This window comes from Emys orbicularis, chromosome 24 (assembly GCF_028017835.1).
Source record: "Emys orbicularis isolate rEmyOrb1 chromosome 24, rEmyOrb1.hap1, whole genome shotgun sequence".
In the NCBI taxonomy this organism is placed as follows: Eukaryota; Metazoa; Chordata; order Testudines; family Emydidae; genus Emys; species Emys orbicularis.
In genome coordinates this window covers 256,798-275,342 of record NC_088706.1, presented here as the reverse complement: position 1 = coordinate 275,342, position 18,545 = coordinate 256,798, and the positions used below count along the sequence as shown (strand labels likewise).

The following is an 18,545-nucleotide window of genomic DNA, read 5'->3' as shown; positions in this document are numbered from 1 at the left end:
ACAGTGCAGATAACTTCTGCTATGTTTGTGGTGAAGTGACCTTTGCATCACAAAAGCGCAGTATAACCACTGTGGTTAAGAAAGCCTATCACCTTTATTTTGGCTGCAAAATTGGAGATCAGGACAAGAGGTGGGCCCCACACATATGCTGCAACACTTGTGCAACAAATCTTCGCCAGTGGTTGAACAGGAAAAGGAAATCTATGCCTTTTGCAGTGCCAATGATTTGGAGAGAGCCAACAGCTCATACCAGCAATTGTTACTTCTGCATGGTGCCTCCAGTTGGGAAAGGTGTGTCAAAGAAGAAAAAGTGGACAGTGCATTATCCAAACATTCCATCAGCTATACGCCCAGTACCCCACGGAGAAGGACTGCCGGTTCCTGATGCACCAGAATCATTCTCACTTGAGTCAGACGAGGAAGAGGATGAAACTTCTGGTCCTGAACCATCAATGTCACAGGACCCACGTTTTTTTCCCATCCTCCTCCTCTGAACCACACCTCATAACACAAGGTGAACTGAATGACCTTGTCAGGGATTTGGAACTACCCAAGAGTAAGGCAGAGCTGTTGGGCTCCAGACTACAGCTGTGGAATCTCCTGGCAGGTGATGTTAGAGTTTCCATGTTCCGTGACCGTCAAAAGGATCTTGTCCCATTTTTCTTCATGGAAGGTGATCTTGTAGCCTGCAACAACATGGATGGTGTGATGGCAGCCCTCAACATCGTTCACGATCCAGATGAGTGGAGACTGTTCATTGAAGACGAGTCTTAAAGCTGTTTTACTGCATAATGGCAATGTTTTGCCATCAATTCCAGTTGGTCATGCAGTCCATATGAAGGAAACCTATGACAACATGAAACAACTTTTGAGGTGCATAAACTATGACCAACATCAGTGGCAGCTTTGTGGCCATTTGAAGGTTGTTGCTCTCTTGCTTGGTCTGCAGACTGGATATACAAAGTATTGCTGTTTTCTCTGCGAATGGGATAGTCGTGCAAGAGATTCCCACTACATCAAGAAAGATTGGGCACTCCGACAGTCATTGGAGCCTGGGAGGAAAAGTGTTCAGCATCCACCACTTGTTGAATCAAGGAAGATTTTGTTACCACCCTTACACATCAAGCTGGGTCTGAGGAAGAACTTTGTCAAGGCAATTGACAAAACACAAGCAGCTTTCAAGTACCTCCGTGGAAAATTTCCAAGGTTAAGTGAAGCTAAGATAAAGGAAGGTGTCTTTGTTGGTCCTCAGATTTGTGAACTTCTTCGAGATGATGCATTTGACCATGCACTGCGTGGCAAGGAAAAGACGGCATGGAAAGCCTTCCAGTTAGTGGCAATAAATTTTCTCGGAAACAACAAGGCAGACAACTACAGGTTGTTGGTGGAAAACCTCCTCAAGGCATACAAAAGCCTTGGTTGCAACATGTCACTAAAGATACATTTTTTGCACTCTCATCTAGATTTTTTTCCACCGAACTGCGGAGCAGTGAGCGACGAGCACGGCGAGCGATTTCACCAGGACATTGCAACAATGGAGAAACACTATCAGGGCAAATGGAACCCATCAATGCTTGCAGACTATTGCTGGACGGTGACAAGAGATGCTCCATTTAATGAATACAAGAGACAAGCCAAGAAGCGCCAAGTAGACACTGGATAGGACTAAACTATGTACATAATAGTTTTTTGCCTTTTGTTTCATAATACATTTTATTTATATAACCCTTTTGCTGATTTTTAAAGGACAGGACAGGTGAAATATTATCATGTAAAGCAACCATAAACACATGAAAAGACCTAGGTTTACAATTTATGATTAAAACTCTACTATCTACACAATATACATAGACATAAAATGTAAAAACTTAAATATCTTAGAAACAGTAGCCAATCAGTTGTTTTAATTGTCATATTTGAATTCAGCACATCAAAATACATAATAAATAGCACATTTTATCTCTGAAGCAGACGACTTCTCAGAAATTGTAGACCAGTGTAATTAATGGAGATATACCATCTCCTAGAACTGGAAGGGGTCTTGAAAGGTCATTGAGTCCAGCCCCCTGCCTTCACTAGCAGGACCAAGTACTGATTTTGTCCCAGATCCCCAAGTGGCCCCCTCAAGAATTGAACTCACAACCCTGGGTTTAGCAGGCCAATGCTCAAACCACTGAGCTATCCCTCCCCCCCCAATCTCTGGCCTGTGTTATTCTGGAGGTCAGACTAGATGATCATATGGTCCCTTCTGGCTTTAAAATCTGTAAATAACTCTGAAATGTGTGAAATGCTACATTCCTTTTAATGGGATGTTGATTCAAATGCTCATTAATCATTTAAATGTCATCATTGCTCGTTATTTCACTGCTGATCAAAACAGGCAAGAAAGAAGAGGGGTGATCTTATATTTAGGATCAGCACAATCTGCAAATGTGTGACCTCTCAATTTGGTGCCACCAGTGGATGGTGCTTGACAATACCACCGCTTTCCACACACTCCAATTCTACTTGTGGAGCAGAAGGCCCAAAGGGAAGGAGCAGAGCAGATGATTCCCATACTCCTGACAAAGTAGCGGGGGTCAACCTACTCTGGTGCTGGATGTGGGTACCAGCTGCTTCTTGGCTGCTGCTGGTTCCTCTGCTGGAGATTGTCTGCAGACTGAAGCAAACGTCACTGTGATGTTTTCAAGTTTCTTTGCAACCATGAAAACTCCGTGGTAGCCATGAAGAAACATAATTAGATTCTGATGCTGTCACATGACTGGTAGCAGGACCTGCCTTGGCCTTAATGTGGTCCTGCCTATGTATGTATCTGAACCCACTGAGGGCCTATTAAACACCTGTGATCTAGATTGGGCATCTGCACAATCTGCTGAGAGTGATGTCTCAAGTTGGCACAACTGAGCTTGTGTGTGGGTGTGGAGCTTGAGAATTCAACTCCTTCTCCCTGATTTGAGCCCTGGTTGAGGGCAGAGCAACAGACTTAGTATTTCAGACTTTGAACACACACTGATGGTTGCATGACTGATTTTTCTTCAACGGCTTTATGGTCTCAGTTTGTGTGTATGTTACATCAATCTGCATTTCACAGAGAACAGCTTGTGTCTCATGGCGTCTGCATGTATGTTTTGTATTTACAGTTCTTCTAGTATGTATCAGTGTGGATCCCACTGTCGGAGCACACGTTTTTCATGCACATGAAATTAGATTTTTTTTTTAACATCAGCGTTCATTGTTGCTGCACATGCGCCTTATGCCCTCTCATGCAAGAATAAAGATTCCTGTCATTGCAATCTATATTACTCAAGATAAAATAAAACCTGGCTACACTAGTGCAGACTTGCCTTGGGTCATTAGGCCATTTGTTGGCATGCACATATGTGATGCTGCTTGCCAGACTTCAGCTGCAGCCTTCAATTCTGGCTCAGGTCAGTCAGCTGGAACTAGTGCTCTTGACTGTAGGAGGTGGCTGAATACAGCATCTTTAGGGCCCTACCAAATTCACAGCCATGAAAAATGCGTCACCAATGTGAAATCTAGTCTCCACCCGTGAAATCTGGTCTTTTGTGTGGTTTTACCATGTACGGTACAGATGTCATGGGGGAGACCAGCGTTTCTCAAATTGGGGGTCCTGACCCAAAAGGGAGTTGGGGGGGGTCACAAGGATATTTTAGGGGGGTTGTGGTATTGCCACCTTTACTTTTGCGCTGCCTTCAGAGCTGGGCGGCCAGAGAGCGGCAGCTCTTGGCCGAGCGCCCAGCTCTCAAGGCAGTGTCCCACTAGCAGCAGCGCAGAAGTAAGGGTGACAATACCATACCATGCCACCTTCACTTCTGCGCTGCTGCCTTCAGAGCTGGGCGGCCAGAGAGTGGTGCCTGCTGACTGAGGGCCCAGCTTTGTAGGCAGCAGTACAGAACTAAGGGTGGCAATACGATACCATGTCATTCTTACTACTTTGCTGCTTCAGGCGGCAGCTCTGCCTTCAGAGCTGGATTCCTGGCCAGCAGGCGCCACTCTCCAGCTGCCCAGCTCTGAAGGCAGTACTTCCACCAGCAGCAGTGCAGAAGTAAGGGTAGCAGTACTGTGCCCCCCCCCTACAATAACCTTGCAACCCCCCCACAACTTCTTTTTGGGTCAGGACCCCTACAATTACAACACTGTGAAATTTCAGATTTAAATATTTGAAATCATGAAATTTACTATTTTAAAAATCCTGTGACCATGAAATGGACTGTGAATTTAGTAGAGCCCTAAGCATCTTGCTAGACCTTTTGATACTGGATAGACTCTTAGGATACACTAGGTGATGGTCAGATTTCTCGGAGTGTAATTTAAACATAGATATTTGGAGGCTCGTACTCAGAAAAAATCTCCATTATGCTAAAATATTTTGTTCTAGGAGAAAGTGCTTGGGGACATTAAGTCCCATAACCAGTTATTGCTGTGTTGCTCACTGTTGCATCCTAATTAATCAAACACGCACTTGTTTCATAGTTTTATTTAACAGAAAATTCAAGTTCAAACCAGTGATAATTCCTCCCTTGTTATTGAAATTTTAGTGATTATGGAAACATCTGTTTGCACTATATTAATGAAAACATTTCTCTCCAGTTTAGAGAACTCAACAAACAACGCAGATGCTTCCAGCAACAAATTTGTATTTGGACAGAACATGAGTGAGAGAGTCTTGGTGAGTGTTAGTTGTTTATTAAATGTAATATTTCTTTGCATATTATCCATGTGATATGAATGCCTCATGCATGTCTGGTCAGCAGTGTCTCTTGGTACTGCACGTGAGTCTTGAGTGTCTTTGTGGCTCCCACCCAAGGACATGATGAGTGTCCCCCCAACTGCCACTTGATTCCTTCTTACCACCCATGGCAGTGAGCCAGAACACAGCACTGTTTGTCCCACTTGCCATAGCAAGCTTCTCCCCTCAAACCTTTTCCCTTGTGAATGACTGTTGTCAGTCTAACTTAGTGAACTTTCTCGTAGTTAATAGTTCAGGGTAGCTGTCTACCACCTTGGCAGTTTTTTCTCAGTCTTCCCTTTGACTGAATAGTTGGCACCAAGGCTGGCTGTTTTCCAACTTGTTAATGAGGCAGAGGCTTTGGATTTTAAACCCCTAGAGCAGCCTTGCGTCAGTGACTGATAGCCATGCAAGGTGCCTGATCTCTGAGAGACATGTCATAGAGACATCTGGCATCAGCACTCCTCCTCAGAGCTGAGGAGGGAGAAGATGAGTCACATAAGTCTCCCATGCAAGGGATTCTCGGTCCAATCCATGTAGCATCAGTCTATCTGGTGGAGAAGCCAGCTATCTTGATGCCAAAGACACACTGCATGATTCAGCACCCTGAGCTTGAACCCCGGCACCACAGAATTACGAACTGCTGGTGCTAGTGTGGCTGCATTGATAGCAAGGAGTCCATTATTTCTTTTCCAGTGCTATACACCTCCATCCTGCCATGCTAGCACCCCTCCTTTCTGCATCATCAGGTCAGTCAGAGTAGTCGGGAGTAATGCTACAATTTGTACTAAGGAAATATGTACTCCAGGGAGTACCAGATACTGGTACCTTTATAAAATTACTAAAGGTGCAGGACTGCCTCAAGAATCACATTAGTACTCTTGTTTTTGCAAATCCAAAAGTTGATCTGTTTTGCCTCTTTTCCTTACAGAGCCCACCAAAATCAAATGAAGCTGGTACAGAAAGTAGCAAGGAAAATGCTGCTACAGAATCTGGCTCTGAATCTTCTTCACAGGAAGCTACTCCAGAGAAAGGTAAATAGTGGAATATTTTTTAGAACTAATTCTTAGAAACAGTATTCTGTTACTGCTTGTGTTATGCCTAATCCTTGTTAAGTGCTTGCAGTTGTGGTTTTATTACCATATGAAAATATAAAACCTCCCCTTGCCTTTATTGTCCCTTCTAGCCAACATTTTTTTAAAAAGTGGAGGGGGAGGTTCCTTGGTCCCCTCAAGGTCTGGGAAGAAGGAGGGTGTTGTGTGTTAACAGCCCATCCAGGCTGCTCTAGCCCTGCCAGGGGTACTCTTGTTCACTGCATGTGGATCAGGAGTATCTCCAGCAGTGTGAAAGTGGCAGGAATTTGGAGGGCATATAGTCAGCCCAGTTTTATTACAGAAGATTGGTGGCAAGGGATTATTTTTATTCTGTTTTATAGTTGCTGGATGTAACGTAAACTGAATCGAAGTATGTAGAGTTTATGCTATGGTGATTGGGTGCTCCAGAAATGTTCTTTAAAAACTGGTTTTAGATATTACCTCATCAAAGCCAAAACAATTTACTGAAATTAGGGGTTTGCTTTGACCCTGTGAGGGAGTAGGTTTTTTATGAAAAATAGAGGTTATGTGGGAGTTATAGGAATTCTCCAGTTTTAGTTGCCAGTGAACAGCCAGTCAGAGACTATAAAATAAAGGGCTGCATTTTCAAATGCAGGCATGCCCGTATTACGTGTAGCAGTGGAGACATTAACATTACACCTGTAGAGGTGAGCATAAGTATCTGTTTTGCACAGATTTTGCAAAATCCTCTTCTTAGAGAGACTCAGATAATTTATGGACCAGATTTTCAGAGTTACCAGTATCTGTGTTTGGGAATTTTTTCCCCTCTTGATTATGGTTTTAAGAAAAGAAGAGGAACCGTTCCTGAAAAGACAGACAAAACTGCTTTCTTCAGACTTCATATCCATTTCTAGATCCTGATAAAAGCACAATTGGCTGGCCACTGAGAACCTGGCAGGATGACAGTTGCACAAGACAGTCATGCTCCAGAGGAAAAGCATATTAACTGGTAGCGTATTCAAGTAAATGGCAGGCTCTGTGTAGGTGCCCATGGCTGTCCATCTGTATGATGTGAATTTATGTGACTAGTGCCCAAAATAAACTTGAAAAATGTTGTTCAGCTAATAATATTTCAGAATCACTGGCAGAGTCTGCAGCAGCCTATACTAAAGCAACAGCAAAGAAGTGTTTACTGGAGAAGGTAGAGGTGATCACTGGGGAAGAAGCAGAGAGCAATGTGTTACAGGTAAGAAATTGGTCACACAGTTGAGCTTCAGTCTTGTTGGGATTCATATGATCATCCAGCTTCATCATTCTATGATGATTGCTTCCCACTATTAACTTCCCATTCAAGTTCTTGCAACTCAGCTTCATGGAACCATCCTATATGCTTTCCTATGTTCTATAACTGAGGCAGGTGTTTTTGTTGAAATTGTTACGGCTCTTTATCTTAAACAGGACACAATTTAATGAACTATGGTTAGATTTCAGGATTCAGATAATCAAAATAAAGAGTCCTTCGCAAATCAGTGCTGTTTCCCTATCTGAGACTGTGGAATGAACCTCCCGCAGGATCTAAGAACAACCACAAACTACACCACCTTATGTTCTAAGAGCAAGGTACTCTTGCTCTTCAACTTGCCTTTCCTAATCAGACACAGTCCATGGCATGTATACATTTAAAATAATTAAATACATAATTTAAAAAGATGCAACATAGTATATGTGACGGGTTCGGTCACAGAACACCCCTTGGGACTGTCACGTGATGTTCTGAGACTACCTTGCGCCTGTTTTCTCTGCCAGTTTGGGCCTCCAGAACCCTGCCTTGTCGAGCCAGACACACCAGTCTGCCCCAACACAGACCCAGGGTCTGAACCATGTGCCCCAAAGCTGCAGACTTAACTGAAAACAGCTTAAGAAGTGCTCCTGTCTCTAGCACCCAGACACCCAACTCCCAATGGGATCCAAACCCCAAATAAATCCGTTTTACTCTGTATAAAGCTTATACAGTTCAAACTCATAAATTGTCCGCCTCTATAACACTGATAGAGAGATATGCACTGCTGTTTGCTTCCCGGGGTATTAATTACTTACTCTGGGTTAATTAATAAGCAAAAGTGATTTTATTAAATTTAAAAAGTAGGATTTAAGTAGTTCCATGTAATAACAGACAAAACAAAGTAAGTTACCAAGCAAAATAAAACAAAATACGCAAGTCTAAGCCTAATACATTAAGAAACTGATTACAGATGAAATTTCACCCCCAGGGATGTTCCAATAAGCTTCTTTCACAGACTGGACTCCTTCCTAGTCTGGGTCTAATCCTTTCCCCGGTACAGTTCTTGTTAGCTCCAGCTCAGGTGGTAACTAGGGTATTTCTCATGACTGGAACCCCCTTTGTTCTGTTCCACCCCCCTTATATGGCTTTGGCACAAGGCGGGAATCTTTTGTGTCTTTGGGTCCCCACTCCTCCTAAATGGAAAAGCACCAGGTTTAAGATAGTTTTCAGTACCAGGTGACATGGTCACTTGGCCTGTGAGACCCCGAGCCTTCATTCTTCCTGGCCTGACTCACAGAAAGGCTTGCAAGTAAACAAAGCCATTTACAACCAATTGTCCTAGTTGATGGGAGCCATCAAGATTCCAAACCATCATTAATGGCCCACACTTTGTATAATTGCAATCGGACCTCAGAGTTATATTTCATATTTCTAGTTTCAGATACAAGAATGATACATTTATACAAATAGGATGACCACACTCAGTAGATTATAAGCTTTGTAATGATACCTTACAAGAGACCCTTTGCATGAAGCATATTCCAGTTACATTACATTCACACTCATTAGCATATTTTCATAAAATCATATGGAGTTCAACGTCACAGTATATTTTGAGGGCTTTAGTTGCCAGAGAGAATATAAGACTTTAGTTTTCAGGGTATCAGTCCAGCACATTTTAGAAGCCTGAAATTTCACTGTAGCAAATACTTTTGAAATCTATTGAAATGTAGATTGGGAGATTTTTGGTTCAGTAATCATGATGTATTCTGTAATTATAGTCAACCATTACATTAAGGAACTTCAGCAAGGAGGCATCTCTCCTTTTTTTTTTTTTTTGCAGATACAATGCAAGTTGTTTGTGTTTGATAAGAACTCTCAGTCTTGGGTGGAAAGAGGTAGAGGACTTCTGAGACTCAATGACATGGCATCAACAGATGATGGAACGTTACAATCTCGACTAGGTAAGATGAGCTGTGGGAAGTGAATTATTGGGATGATATTCTGTGTTATTACCACAAAATGTTTCCTTGGTAGTTGGGGGCATCCACTTTGGGTTACTGTTTCTAAATATAGCAGTTTTACTGACTTTTTTTTTTTTTTTTTTTTTTAATTTGAAGTTCATGTCAGTCTCCCAGGATGGCCCTTCTGTTACACTTTAATGTGTAGATTAGAGCTTGTCTGAAAATATCAGTTCATTGAACATGAAACTTCTCTGCAAAGCAGTTGGGTTTGATGGAACCCTCTCAGCTTACCTGCTGTGGAGCTCCACCATGCAGTCTGCCCCAGGACTGAAGACCGCAGGTTTCTTGGATCCATGGCTTTGCGGCAGCCGCGCCATGCAGTCTGCCTCCAGAGGACTCCAGGCTACTAGGGTCTGTGGCTCTGGGACAGCCCTGCCATACCTGGCTTTCCAGACTTCCTGCTGTGGAGCCTAGGTACCAGAAAGCCCTGAGGACTCTCGGGACATCCAGGCTTACTGCTGCAGAAGCCCAAACTGGGAGCCTCGAAGTCCTGGGATTGGCTCCCAAGGTCTGTATCTCTAGGGCAGCCCAGCCATGTGGACTACCCCAGGGCTTCAGACTCCTGGGCCAGGTGGCTCCCTGGGGTGCCAAGCAGGCCAGGAAGCCTTGGGGTCACCAGCCCTGGGCAGCCTGCCTGGCAGGGTTGCCCAGAGGTGCAGATCCTGGGAGCCCTGGCAGCTGCTGAGTGAAATTGAGAATGTCAAGAATGTCAGTTTGACTCAGTGAGACCATGTGTGTAGCTTCTCTCACCAACAGAAGTTGGTCCAATAAAAGATATTCCCGCATCCACCGTGTCTCTTTATTATCTAGGGACTGACGTGTCTATAACACAGCATACAGTTACACTCACTGTCTGCTGGTTCCAGGGAGCAAATTGCATTTCTGAAACATCGTGTGTTGGTGTTTCTGAAACAAATATTTTTGGGAATTTCCAGTTTGCTTACAAGACAGAAATCCTGAATTTTGGACAGATTTAGTGTAGATTTCCTAAAGCGAAGAGGGGATCTCTTTGCAGATTTGGTGCAGTGATCACCAAGCTGCTGGTTATCCTCCTGCAGGTAACACATTCCTAAAAGCATAAAGAACATAGTTATTTCTGTTGAATGTTTGTCCTTTAAAATCAAGCAGTCTTCAGCAACTGGAAGATTGGTGGCTAGAAGTTCTTATATCCTGTATATCTAACCACCTAACCACATATTTACACCTATAGAAAAACACGTCTCTATAACTTTGTCTCCTAATATCAGCCTTCTCCCAGGTTTCCCTATGGTTGCTAATGTTTAAACTAAATGTACAGCTTGATTTAGGGTAGAAAATATCATTCCTGCTTCCATGGCATTGCAACGTAAATAGCTGAATAGGAAATTAAATATACTATATGACAATAGGCACCATGGTTTAAGAAATCAAGACATCTCTGGTAGGTGCTGCCATTTTTTTTGGTTTATGCAGCCGCATAACCAAAAAATGGGGATGTATAATGTAGCTGCTTAAAGTTGTTGACATCTGTGCATTAGGCTGTGGCTGTTTCTTAAACAGCTAACTGTGGATTAAGTCATAAATAGTGTACATTCTCTTCCTTGATATAATAAAGGTGCATTAGTGACTAGGTTGAGCAGAGCTGCTTGTTTAACGATTGAAAAATAAATAGAAGTGCTCTAAAATCTACAGTTGTAGTCATATTGTTTTGAAAATTGTTGTGCCTCATTGGGCCATGGAGTAGCAATTAGCTGTGCAAATTTGGGTAACTTAGTTAAGTGGATCCTGAGATACAACACCTGGAGTGGGGGAATGAGACTGATTAATACAATTTTCCAATTTTTATAACTTTTTTGCACCCGTCTGTGGCTCAAACTATGGCACTAATCTTCACCATCCTGAGATTACTTGATCAGATTGGACCTTTTTCCCTCCTCCCTGTGGCCCTCCAGTCTGACGAAGAGTATGAAGAGGCCACTGAGAAGGGCAGAGCTGATAGATGAGTTGGTAGCAAGGTGTGCCCAAGAAACCACCCCAACGGATGCCCATCAGTCATGCCCTTCTCACTACTACCCTTTTCTTTCTTTTTTTAAAGGGAATTCGTTGCCAACAAATGTTGTTAGCACAGGCTGAAGGTTGCCAAGCACTGCCTTGTACCCTTCCAGAACTTGAATAGAGTCACAGAGTAAGTCCAAAAGGGGCTATTAGGTCATCTAGTTTGATCTCCTGTATATCACAGCCCATTAAATTTCACCCAGTCACCCCGAAGGGTGGCTAAACTTAAACCTTGGAAAAACTACACCACAACCCTCCACTCCACAACTTTAACCCTGTCCTATTCAAACAATGCCCCAGCTTGTCCCTGTCAGAGCTCATGAGACTGTGTTCTTCTTGAGTATGCAAAGGAGAGGGAAAAGTAATGGTGGGAGGTGGGAACTCTTAGGCCTTGTCTTGACTAGGATAAATATCAAATTTAGGTTAGGCTTAGTGAAGAGGAACTAACTAAGCCTGACCTACATTTGACCACTTTACTTACTCAAGATAAACCTCAGACTTGCCAGATATTAACAGCTGTTCACCCTTGTCCCCTTCAGCTATCCCTCACTGAGCCTTATGGAGCTCTGAGGTGGAGCACGAGATTGTTAGAATTCCCAAGAACGGTAGTGCTGCAGAGGACAGGGAGGGGGTGTGAATACCAGTGTGCATGTGGGGTTCTGATAGGCACTGTGAATATTCAAGGAAGTGTCAGAAGGAGATGAAGCACTCTTATGTTCCCCTAGCTTCTCGACATACCTAGTGAAATGTCTGCCTCTGGAGGGGACAGTGGTAGCCGTTCCAGCAGCTCCCAAACCTTATAGATATTTGACTCCTTCATACATTTTTAGAATCAAGAAGGGCCATTGTGATCATGATCCTATACTTGGACCTCCTGCATAGCAGAGCCCAGAAATTAGATTGCCTTGATTCCTCTAACTGCAGCTGCACCGCTCAGTTGGCAGGGTGAGCTCTGGCAATTTGCTGCAACTAATGCCTGGATCAATACAGCTCCCTCTAGCACAGTGAGGGGGCAACAAGTACATCAGAAGCCTTGATGGTACAGAATTGGGTTGGACCCACCCAGCACAACACATAAGTGGCAGATTTTGTTAGGGATGGGTCAGGTTTGGCCCCAATACCTATTGCCAGCTACAAGGGGTAGAGTGATGGAATTACAGCTGTATAGAGATGTGGTGTGGGAGACATCACCTTAGCTCTCTCCTGATTTTAAGAGGTTTTAATTTAGCCACTGTTCACGTTCTAGAAAGACACAAGGCATTGCTAGATAACTTTTACTGCATTAACAAAGTTCTTTGGCAGTAAAAACGATGAGGAGTCCGGTGGCACTTTTAAAGACTAACAGATTTATTTGGGCATAAGCTTTCTTGGGTAAAAAACCCACTTCTTCAGATGCATGGATACAGACTAACACGGCTACCCCTCTGATTCTTTGGCAGTGAATACAATATAAAGATTTTATAAATCCCTCACCATGTCTTATGCATTGATAAATACACAGTCTTTAAAGATTAGTAAATATATGCTAGGGAATGATCCTATGCTTTCTGGAAGCTGGAGTTTTCTATCTCTAGTCTGTAATATATAAATAGAGACTTTGGAGCTGACTCTGGTGCCGTCTCTAGCCCCTATACATTCTTTCAGCAATGTAATGAAGCTACCCAGGTCTGATTCTTCTAGTTATGCTGTCTCAGTGTTTTTCCCCTTTGCTACTTGTCTTGAAGAGACATGAAAGTTGTATATAAACAGGACTCTCCTTTTAAAAAATATACGTTCTGAAAGTGACAATAGGGTTCTTACTTGGAGTCTTCTGCGATGTCCAAATGTCCAGTGTTTCCTGCTAATTTACTTTGTACGTTGGTTCTAGTAATGCGGACTCAGGGGAGTCTCAGGTTAATCCTGAACACCAAGCTCTGGGCTCAGATGCAGATTGACAAAGCCAGTGAAAAGAGTATCCGTATCACAGCCATGGATACAGAGGACCAGGGAGTCAAAGTTTTTCTGATATCGGTGAGTGTTCTTTGTTTACTCTCTAATTTTCCTTCCAAAAAGAGTTGTTCTTCGAGTATTGTTCGTATGGTTGCTCCACTTTAGCTGTGTGTGCGCCTTCAATCAGAGATTTTCATTAGCAGTGTCCATTCAGCCCACACATGCACCCTTATGTTTCCTTGTGCCTTGCATTGATAGGCAAACCACCCTCAGTTCCTTCTTGACTGCCTCGGCCTGCGATGGCGCTTTAACATGTCCACATTGAGTGTGCCTTGGCTAAAGTTTTTTTCTTATACTTGCTAGTTTAGTTTAGCGCTTTCCTAGTTTGTTGGTTAGATTAGCTTAATTTAATAGTTGAGAGGATAGGTTTTTTTCCCTCTCTCCTCCCTCTGGGGAGGCTCACTTTCCTTGGGAGGGCATTCCCAGCTTGCCAGGGTTCAAACACTGCCCCACTTAGATTAAGTTGAGGCTACTAATGATGGAGCATTTCCTTTGCCCCACTCCAGAGCCAGGTCAGGAGAACCCGCCCCCCCTCTCCCCCGGTACAGCAGTCTCTGGGCAGATCCCAACTCCCCTTCGGCCTTGGCTCAGCAGTCCCCCAGAAATGGGAAGACTTCAGAGACCACCTCAAAAGATCCCAGGAAGAGGAGCTCTGACTCCCTTCAGAAGGAGCCTGCTCCAAAAAGATGTTGGTCTCCCTGTAGGTCAAGGGTCTCAGAAACTTCAACCTCTCAACCCAATACTGTAGAGATATCAGCGGAGCAGGAAAATCCTGGTGCTTTTCCAAGAACAAACATGGCTCAGAGAGTGCTTTTGTACTGTCTAGCCACAATAAAGATGGCAAGGAGAGACACTTCTCCAAACCAGTACCATTGGACCTGGCGCCAACCTGGTATCTCCCCCAAAGGGTTCCTCAGCATCATAGAAGCCTAAGTATCTGACTCCATCAATGCCCACCTTGGAGTGCTCTAAATCTCTGCTACCATCTACCTCTACAAACAACCTTGGTTGCTACCTCCTCTCCTGTATGGTCTCCCACAGTGGTCATCCTGGGCAGCATACCAACAACAGTTGTTAAAGGCATTGAGCCCCACCGTCTGGAACTATAGGGACACAACCTCCTCCACTACAGCCCATTCCTCAGCAGTAGAAGATGTTTGAGGAGCAGGAGGTCAGGGCATATAAAGATGCTACCCCTCAAACTACCATCTACTCATCATCATCACCAGATGCAGCAGTAATGTCTCCACCACTGTCTGTGGTGACGATTTCCAGCAAATCCAGGACCTCATGAAATGGGTATTATGTTCTTACCAACAACTCCAAGTGTTTATTCTCCCACTCCCCACCTAATTCTCTGGTGGTTGATGCAGGGACTGAGCAGGGAAAACAACACCACACGAGGTTGACAGTGTATGATAAAGACCAGAAGTGCCTGGACCTTTTTGGACTAAAGTCCTACTCATCTGTTATTCTACAATTCCAGATCACTAATTACCAAATCACAGCAAAATATAATTACTATACCAGATTTATTGTTCTTATTGAGCACCTTCCACTGGAGCAAAGAGAGCAATTTCAGGCCATCATTGCCGAGGGACAGTTGCTTGCCAAGACATCCCTTAAAACATCCCTAAATCTGGCATACACTGGGGTCTATTCTGTCTCTACAGCAATAGTTAGGTGTAGATCATCCTGGCTCCAACTGTTCAGGTTCCCTAGATAGGTGTAGAGCATTATAGAGGACCTCCCTTTTGATGGTCTGAAGATGTTTTCAGAGAAAACAGAAAAATCCCTGCACACTTTGTAAGACTCCAGGGCCACTTTCTGATCTCTGGGAATTTACTCACCGATGAACAAAAGAAAATCTGGTAGATCACAAACCTCCCAGATATCCTGTCTGATCCAATTCTCTGGGTTCCAAAGACCCACTGAACCCTCCCCCTTTTACCTCTCTCCCCTCCCCACCCCCCGGAAAAAAAACAGGTTCCAGAGGAAGATCTATCTGTCCCAAGTACGCAACAAGGGTAGTCATTGAGACATCAATTTTGACAATTTGGTTGAGGGCTCAAATCCTCCCCATTCTTTAGTTCACTAGCTGCAACATTCCCCCCCCCCCCTCCCGTTTTGGAGACTGACTTTCCCATTTTCAGCATGTATGGAAACAGATTACTACAGACTTGAGTCTTGGAGATTGTAACATCAGGCGACACCATTCACTTTACTTCCCTCCCTCCTTTCCACCCCCTTCCATCTTCAGGGACCCCTCTTACAAGCTCTTGCTGAGACCGAAAATAAACTAATTTCTTCATTTAGGAGTGATAAAGCCTGTCCCTTCTCTACACAAGGGAAAAGTTTTCCACTCAAGGTACTTCCTTGTACCAAAGAAAAACAGAGGATGGAGACCAATTTTAGATTTAAGGCTCCTAAACAAATTTGTAAAGTCTCCGGAGTTCAGGATGGTGACTCTGGGAGCTAGAATTCCTTCATTAAATTCAAGGGATTGGCTTTTCGCCCTCAACCTACAAGCCTCATATTTCCATATAGTGAGACACCCATCTCACAGAAGATATTGTTATAGGTCAGGATCATTTTCAATACCAGGTGGTCCCTTTCAGACTCTCCTTGGTGCCAAGTGTGTTTTCAAAGGTTCTAATGGTAATTGAGGCAATTATAGTGTTCCTGTACCTTGACAATGACTGTTCAAGGGTCAGTTTTATGAAGAAGTGCTGGGAGCCACGCAGAAGGCCCTTTTTCTGTTCATGAAACTAGGTCTCTGGCTCAATGTCAAGAAATCCATGTTGACCCCTGTACAGAAAATACAGTTCATGTCGCATCCTTGGATTTGTTGGTAGCCAGGACCTACCTTCCCATGGACAGATTGATAACACTGTCAGATCTTGTCTGGACTATTCAAGAGAGCCTTCAAACCTCAGTGAGAAACTGCCTTCAGGTCCTAGGACACATGGCAGCTTGCACTGTGATAACAGATCATTCAAGATGATGCCTTTGTTGCTTCCAGGGGTAGCTCAGAGCAATCCAGACACAACTTAAACAAACAGGTTTCGGTTCCCCACCAGGTGAAAGATTCCCTAGACTGGTAGAAAGATTATCACAACATAGATGCAGGAGTTCCCTTCCTCTGACCAATATCAATGGTCACTGTAACAACAGACGCATCTCTGTTGGGATGGGGAGCACATCTCAACACTCATACAATCCAGGGCAAATGGTCATCTCAAGAAAGCAGTCTCCACATCAACTTGTTGGAACTCAGACTGGTCAGTAATGCCTGCCTTCACTTTCTGCCTCTCATCAGGGACAAGTTAATCAGGGTCATGACTGACAGTGTGGCCTGCATGTTTTCTGTCAAGGAGGAGCAAGATCCCCTCTCTGTGCCTCGAAGTAATAAAGCTACAGAACTGGTATATAATCCATCAAATACATATTTCGGCAGTTTACTTCTTCGGTATTCAAAATACTGGGCCAATGCTTTTAGCAGATGCTTTTCCCAGGACTACGAATAAGAGTTGGACTCTTTTACCCTCCAGGGCATATTTCAAACTTGGGGATTTCCAGAAGTGGACCTCTTCACCACCTCCATCAACAGAAAGTTTTGTATGTTCTGTTCACGACGGGGTCTAGGCCATAGTTCCCTGAGGGATGCCTTCCTCCTGCCTGAGATGAAGGGACTGTTCTGTGTGTTTTCCCCCCAACACATCTGATACTGAAGGTGGTGAACAAAATCCAGCAGGACAAGCATAGTAGTATCCTTACCTGTTTCACCTGTCCCCCTCTCCAGCAATCAAGCTTCCGATCATCCCTTATCTCATCTCCCAAGACAGTTACTTCATCCCAACCTAAGAGTTCTCTGCCTCAAGTTGTAGCTCCTTGATGGTTTGCGGGGTTAGTCTCTACCTGTTCTGCAGAGGTACAGCAGGTGTTATTAAACAGTAGGAAAGAATCTACCTGAAATACTTACCTTCAAAAGTGGAAAAGATTTAGCCATTGGTGTGAACTTCAAAGACTCGCACCTGACTGTTCCTCAGTCTCGGTTATCTTGGTTACCTGCTGCAACTAAAGAAAACAGGATTATCATCTAACTTGGTCGAGGTTTACTTGGTTGCCATAGCAGCCTTTCATTTCCCCAGTGGAAGGGTTTTCAGTGCTTGCTCACCCAACAAATATAAGGTTCATCAAAGGATTGAAGAACCTTTTCCCTTAAGTGAAAGTCTTCACTCCAGTTTAGGATAGCTCTTACATGTCTCACAAGACCTCCCTTTGAACTAATGGCAACCTGCTTCTTACTGAATTTGTGTCTGAAGATTGCCTTTTTGGTGGCTATCACATGACCCAAAGAGTCAGAAGTTGGGGACTTAATGGCAGACCCTCCTTGCATGGTTTTCTGAAAGGACAAAGTTTTGTTATGTTCACACGCTAACTTACTACCTAAGGTGTCACCCAAGTTTCATCTTATTCTGACCATTCATTTACCATTCCCCAAACTCCCAAAAAACCACATAATTGCAGACAGGAGGCTTCCGTCCATACCTTATATGTCAGACGAGCATTGGCCATCTATCTAGATAGAACTAAATCATTTTGGAGGTTTCCTAGTCCATTTGTTTCCATTGCAGACAGATTGACAGGATCCACAGTCTCCACTCAGAGGCTATCAAGATGGATCTTGGAGTGTATTATTGCATATTTTGGAGTGGCCAGCATTCAACCTCCTTCTCAGGTGATAGCCCACTCTACAAGGTTGCAGTCAACATCTATGGCATTACTTAAATATGTTCCAGTAACTGAGATCTGTAGAGCCGCTGCATGGTCTTCAATATATACCTTCCGTAAGCACTTTGCCTTTGCCCATGCCTCCAGAACCAAAGTAGCAGTTGGCAATGCAGTTGTTTTCAGTTCTGGACCCAAATCTGAAGCTCTCTCATCCCTAGGAGGACACTGCTTGGGAGTCACCTGAAGTGGAGCACCCATGGGGACACTACTCAAAGAAGAAGTTGCTCACCCCATGCAATAACTGTAGTTCTTTGAGATGCTTCCCTATGGGTGCTCCTCTACCCTCCATCCCCTCTGCTTTCACATTCCCTCTGAGAGACTTTGCATTAGAGAAGGAACTGAGGGTGGATTGCCCATGCAGCCCTATGTAGCCTCAGTGCACAGCACAAGGATGCATCAGATACATGTGCAGACGCTACTAACAAAAATCTCTGATCGAAGGTGCTTGGGGCGCTCACACACCTGAAGTGAAGCCCCCATAGTGGATACATCTCGAAGAACTACAGTTACTGCAGAAGTGAGTAACTTTTCCTTTTCTTAAATTGCTATCCTCTCTCCCCTTTCCTCCATAAAAAGGACACTGACAGCCCTTTTCATTGTCAAAGGCATTATTTATG

At 43.8% G+C, this 18,545-nt stretch overlaps 1 protein-coding gene across 1 annotated transcript in view; it reads left to right on the top strand.

Moving 5' to 3' along the window:
• The window catches only part of RANBP3 (RAN binding protein 3), a 184,507-nt gene that overhangs the window by 139,781 nt on the left and 26,181 nt on the right, over window positions 1-18,545 (top strand). Inside the window, exons 11-15 of the mRNA XM_065422006.1 lie at window positions 4,612-4,690; window positions 5,682-5,784; window positions 6,942-7,051; window positions 8,931-9,051; window positions 13,013-13,155. Of these exons, the coding sequence (XP_065278078.1) occupies window positions 4,612-4,690; window positions 5,682-5,784; window positions 6,942-7,051; window positions 8,931-9,051; window positions 13,013-13,155 (556 nt within the window). The remainder of the gene's footprint in view (window positions 1-4,611; window positions 4,691-5,681; window positions 5,785-6,941; window positions 7,052-8,930; window positions 9,052-13,012; window positions 13,156-18,545) is intronic.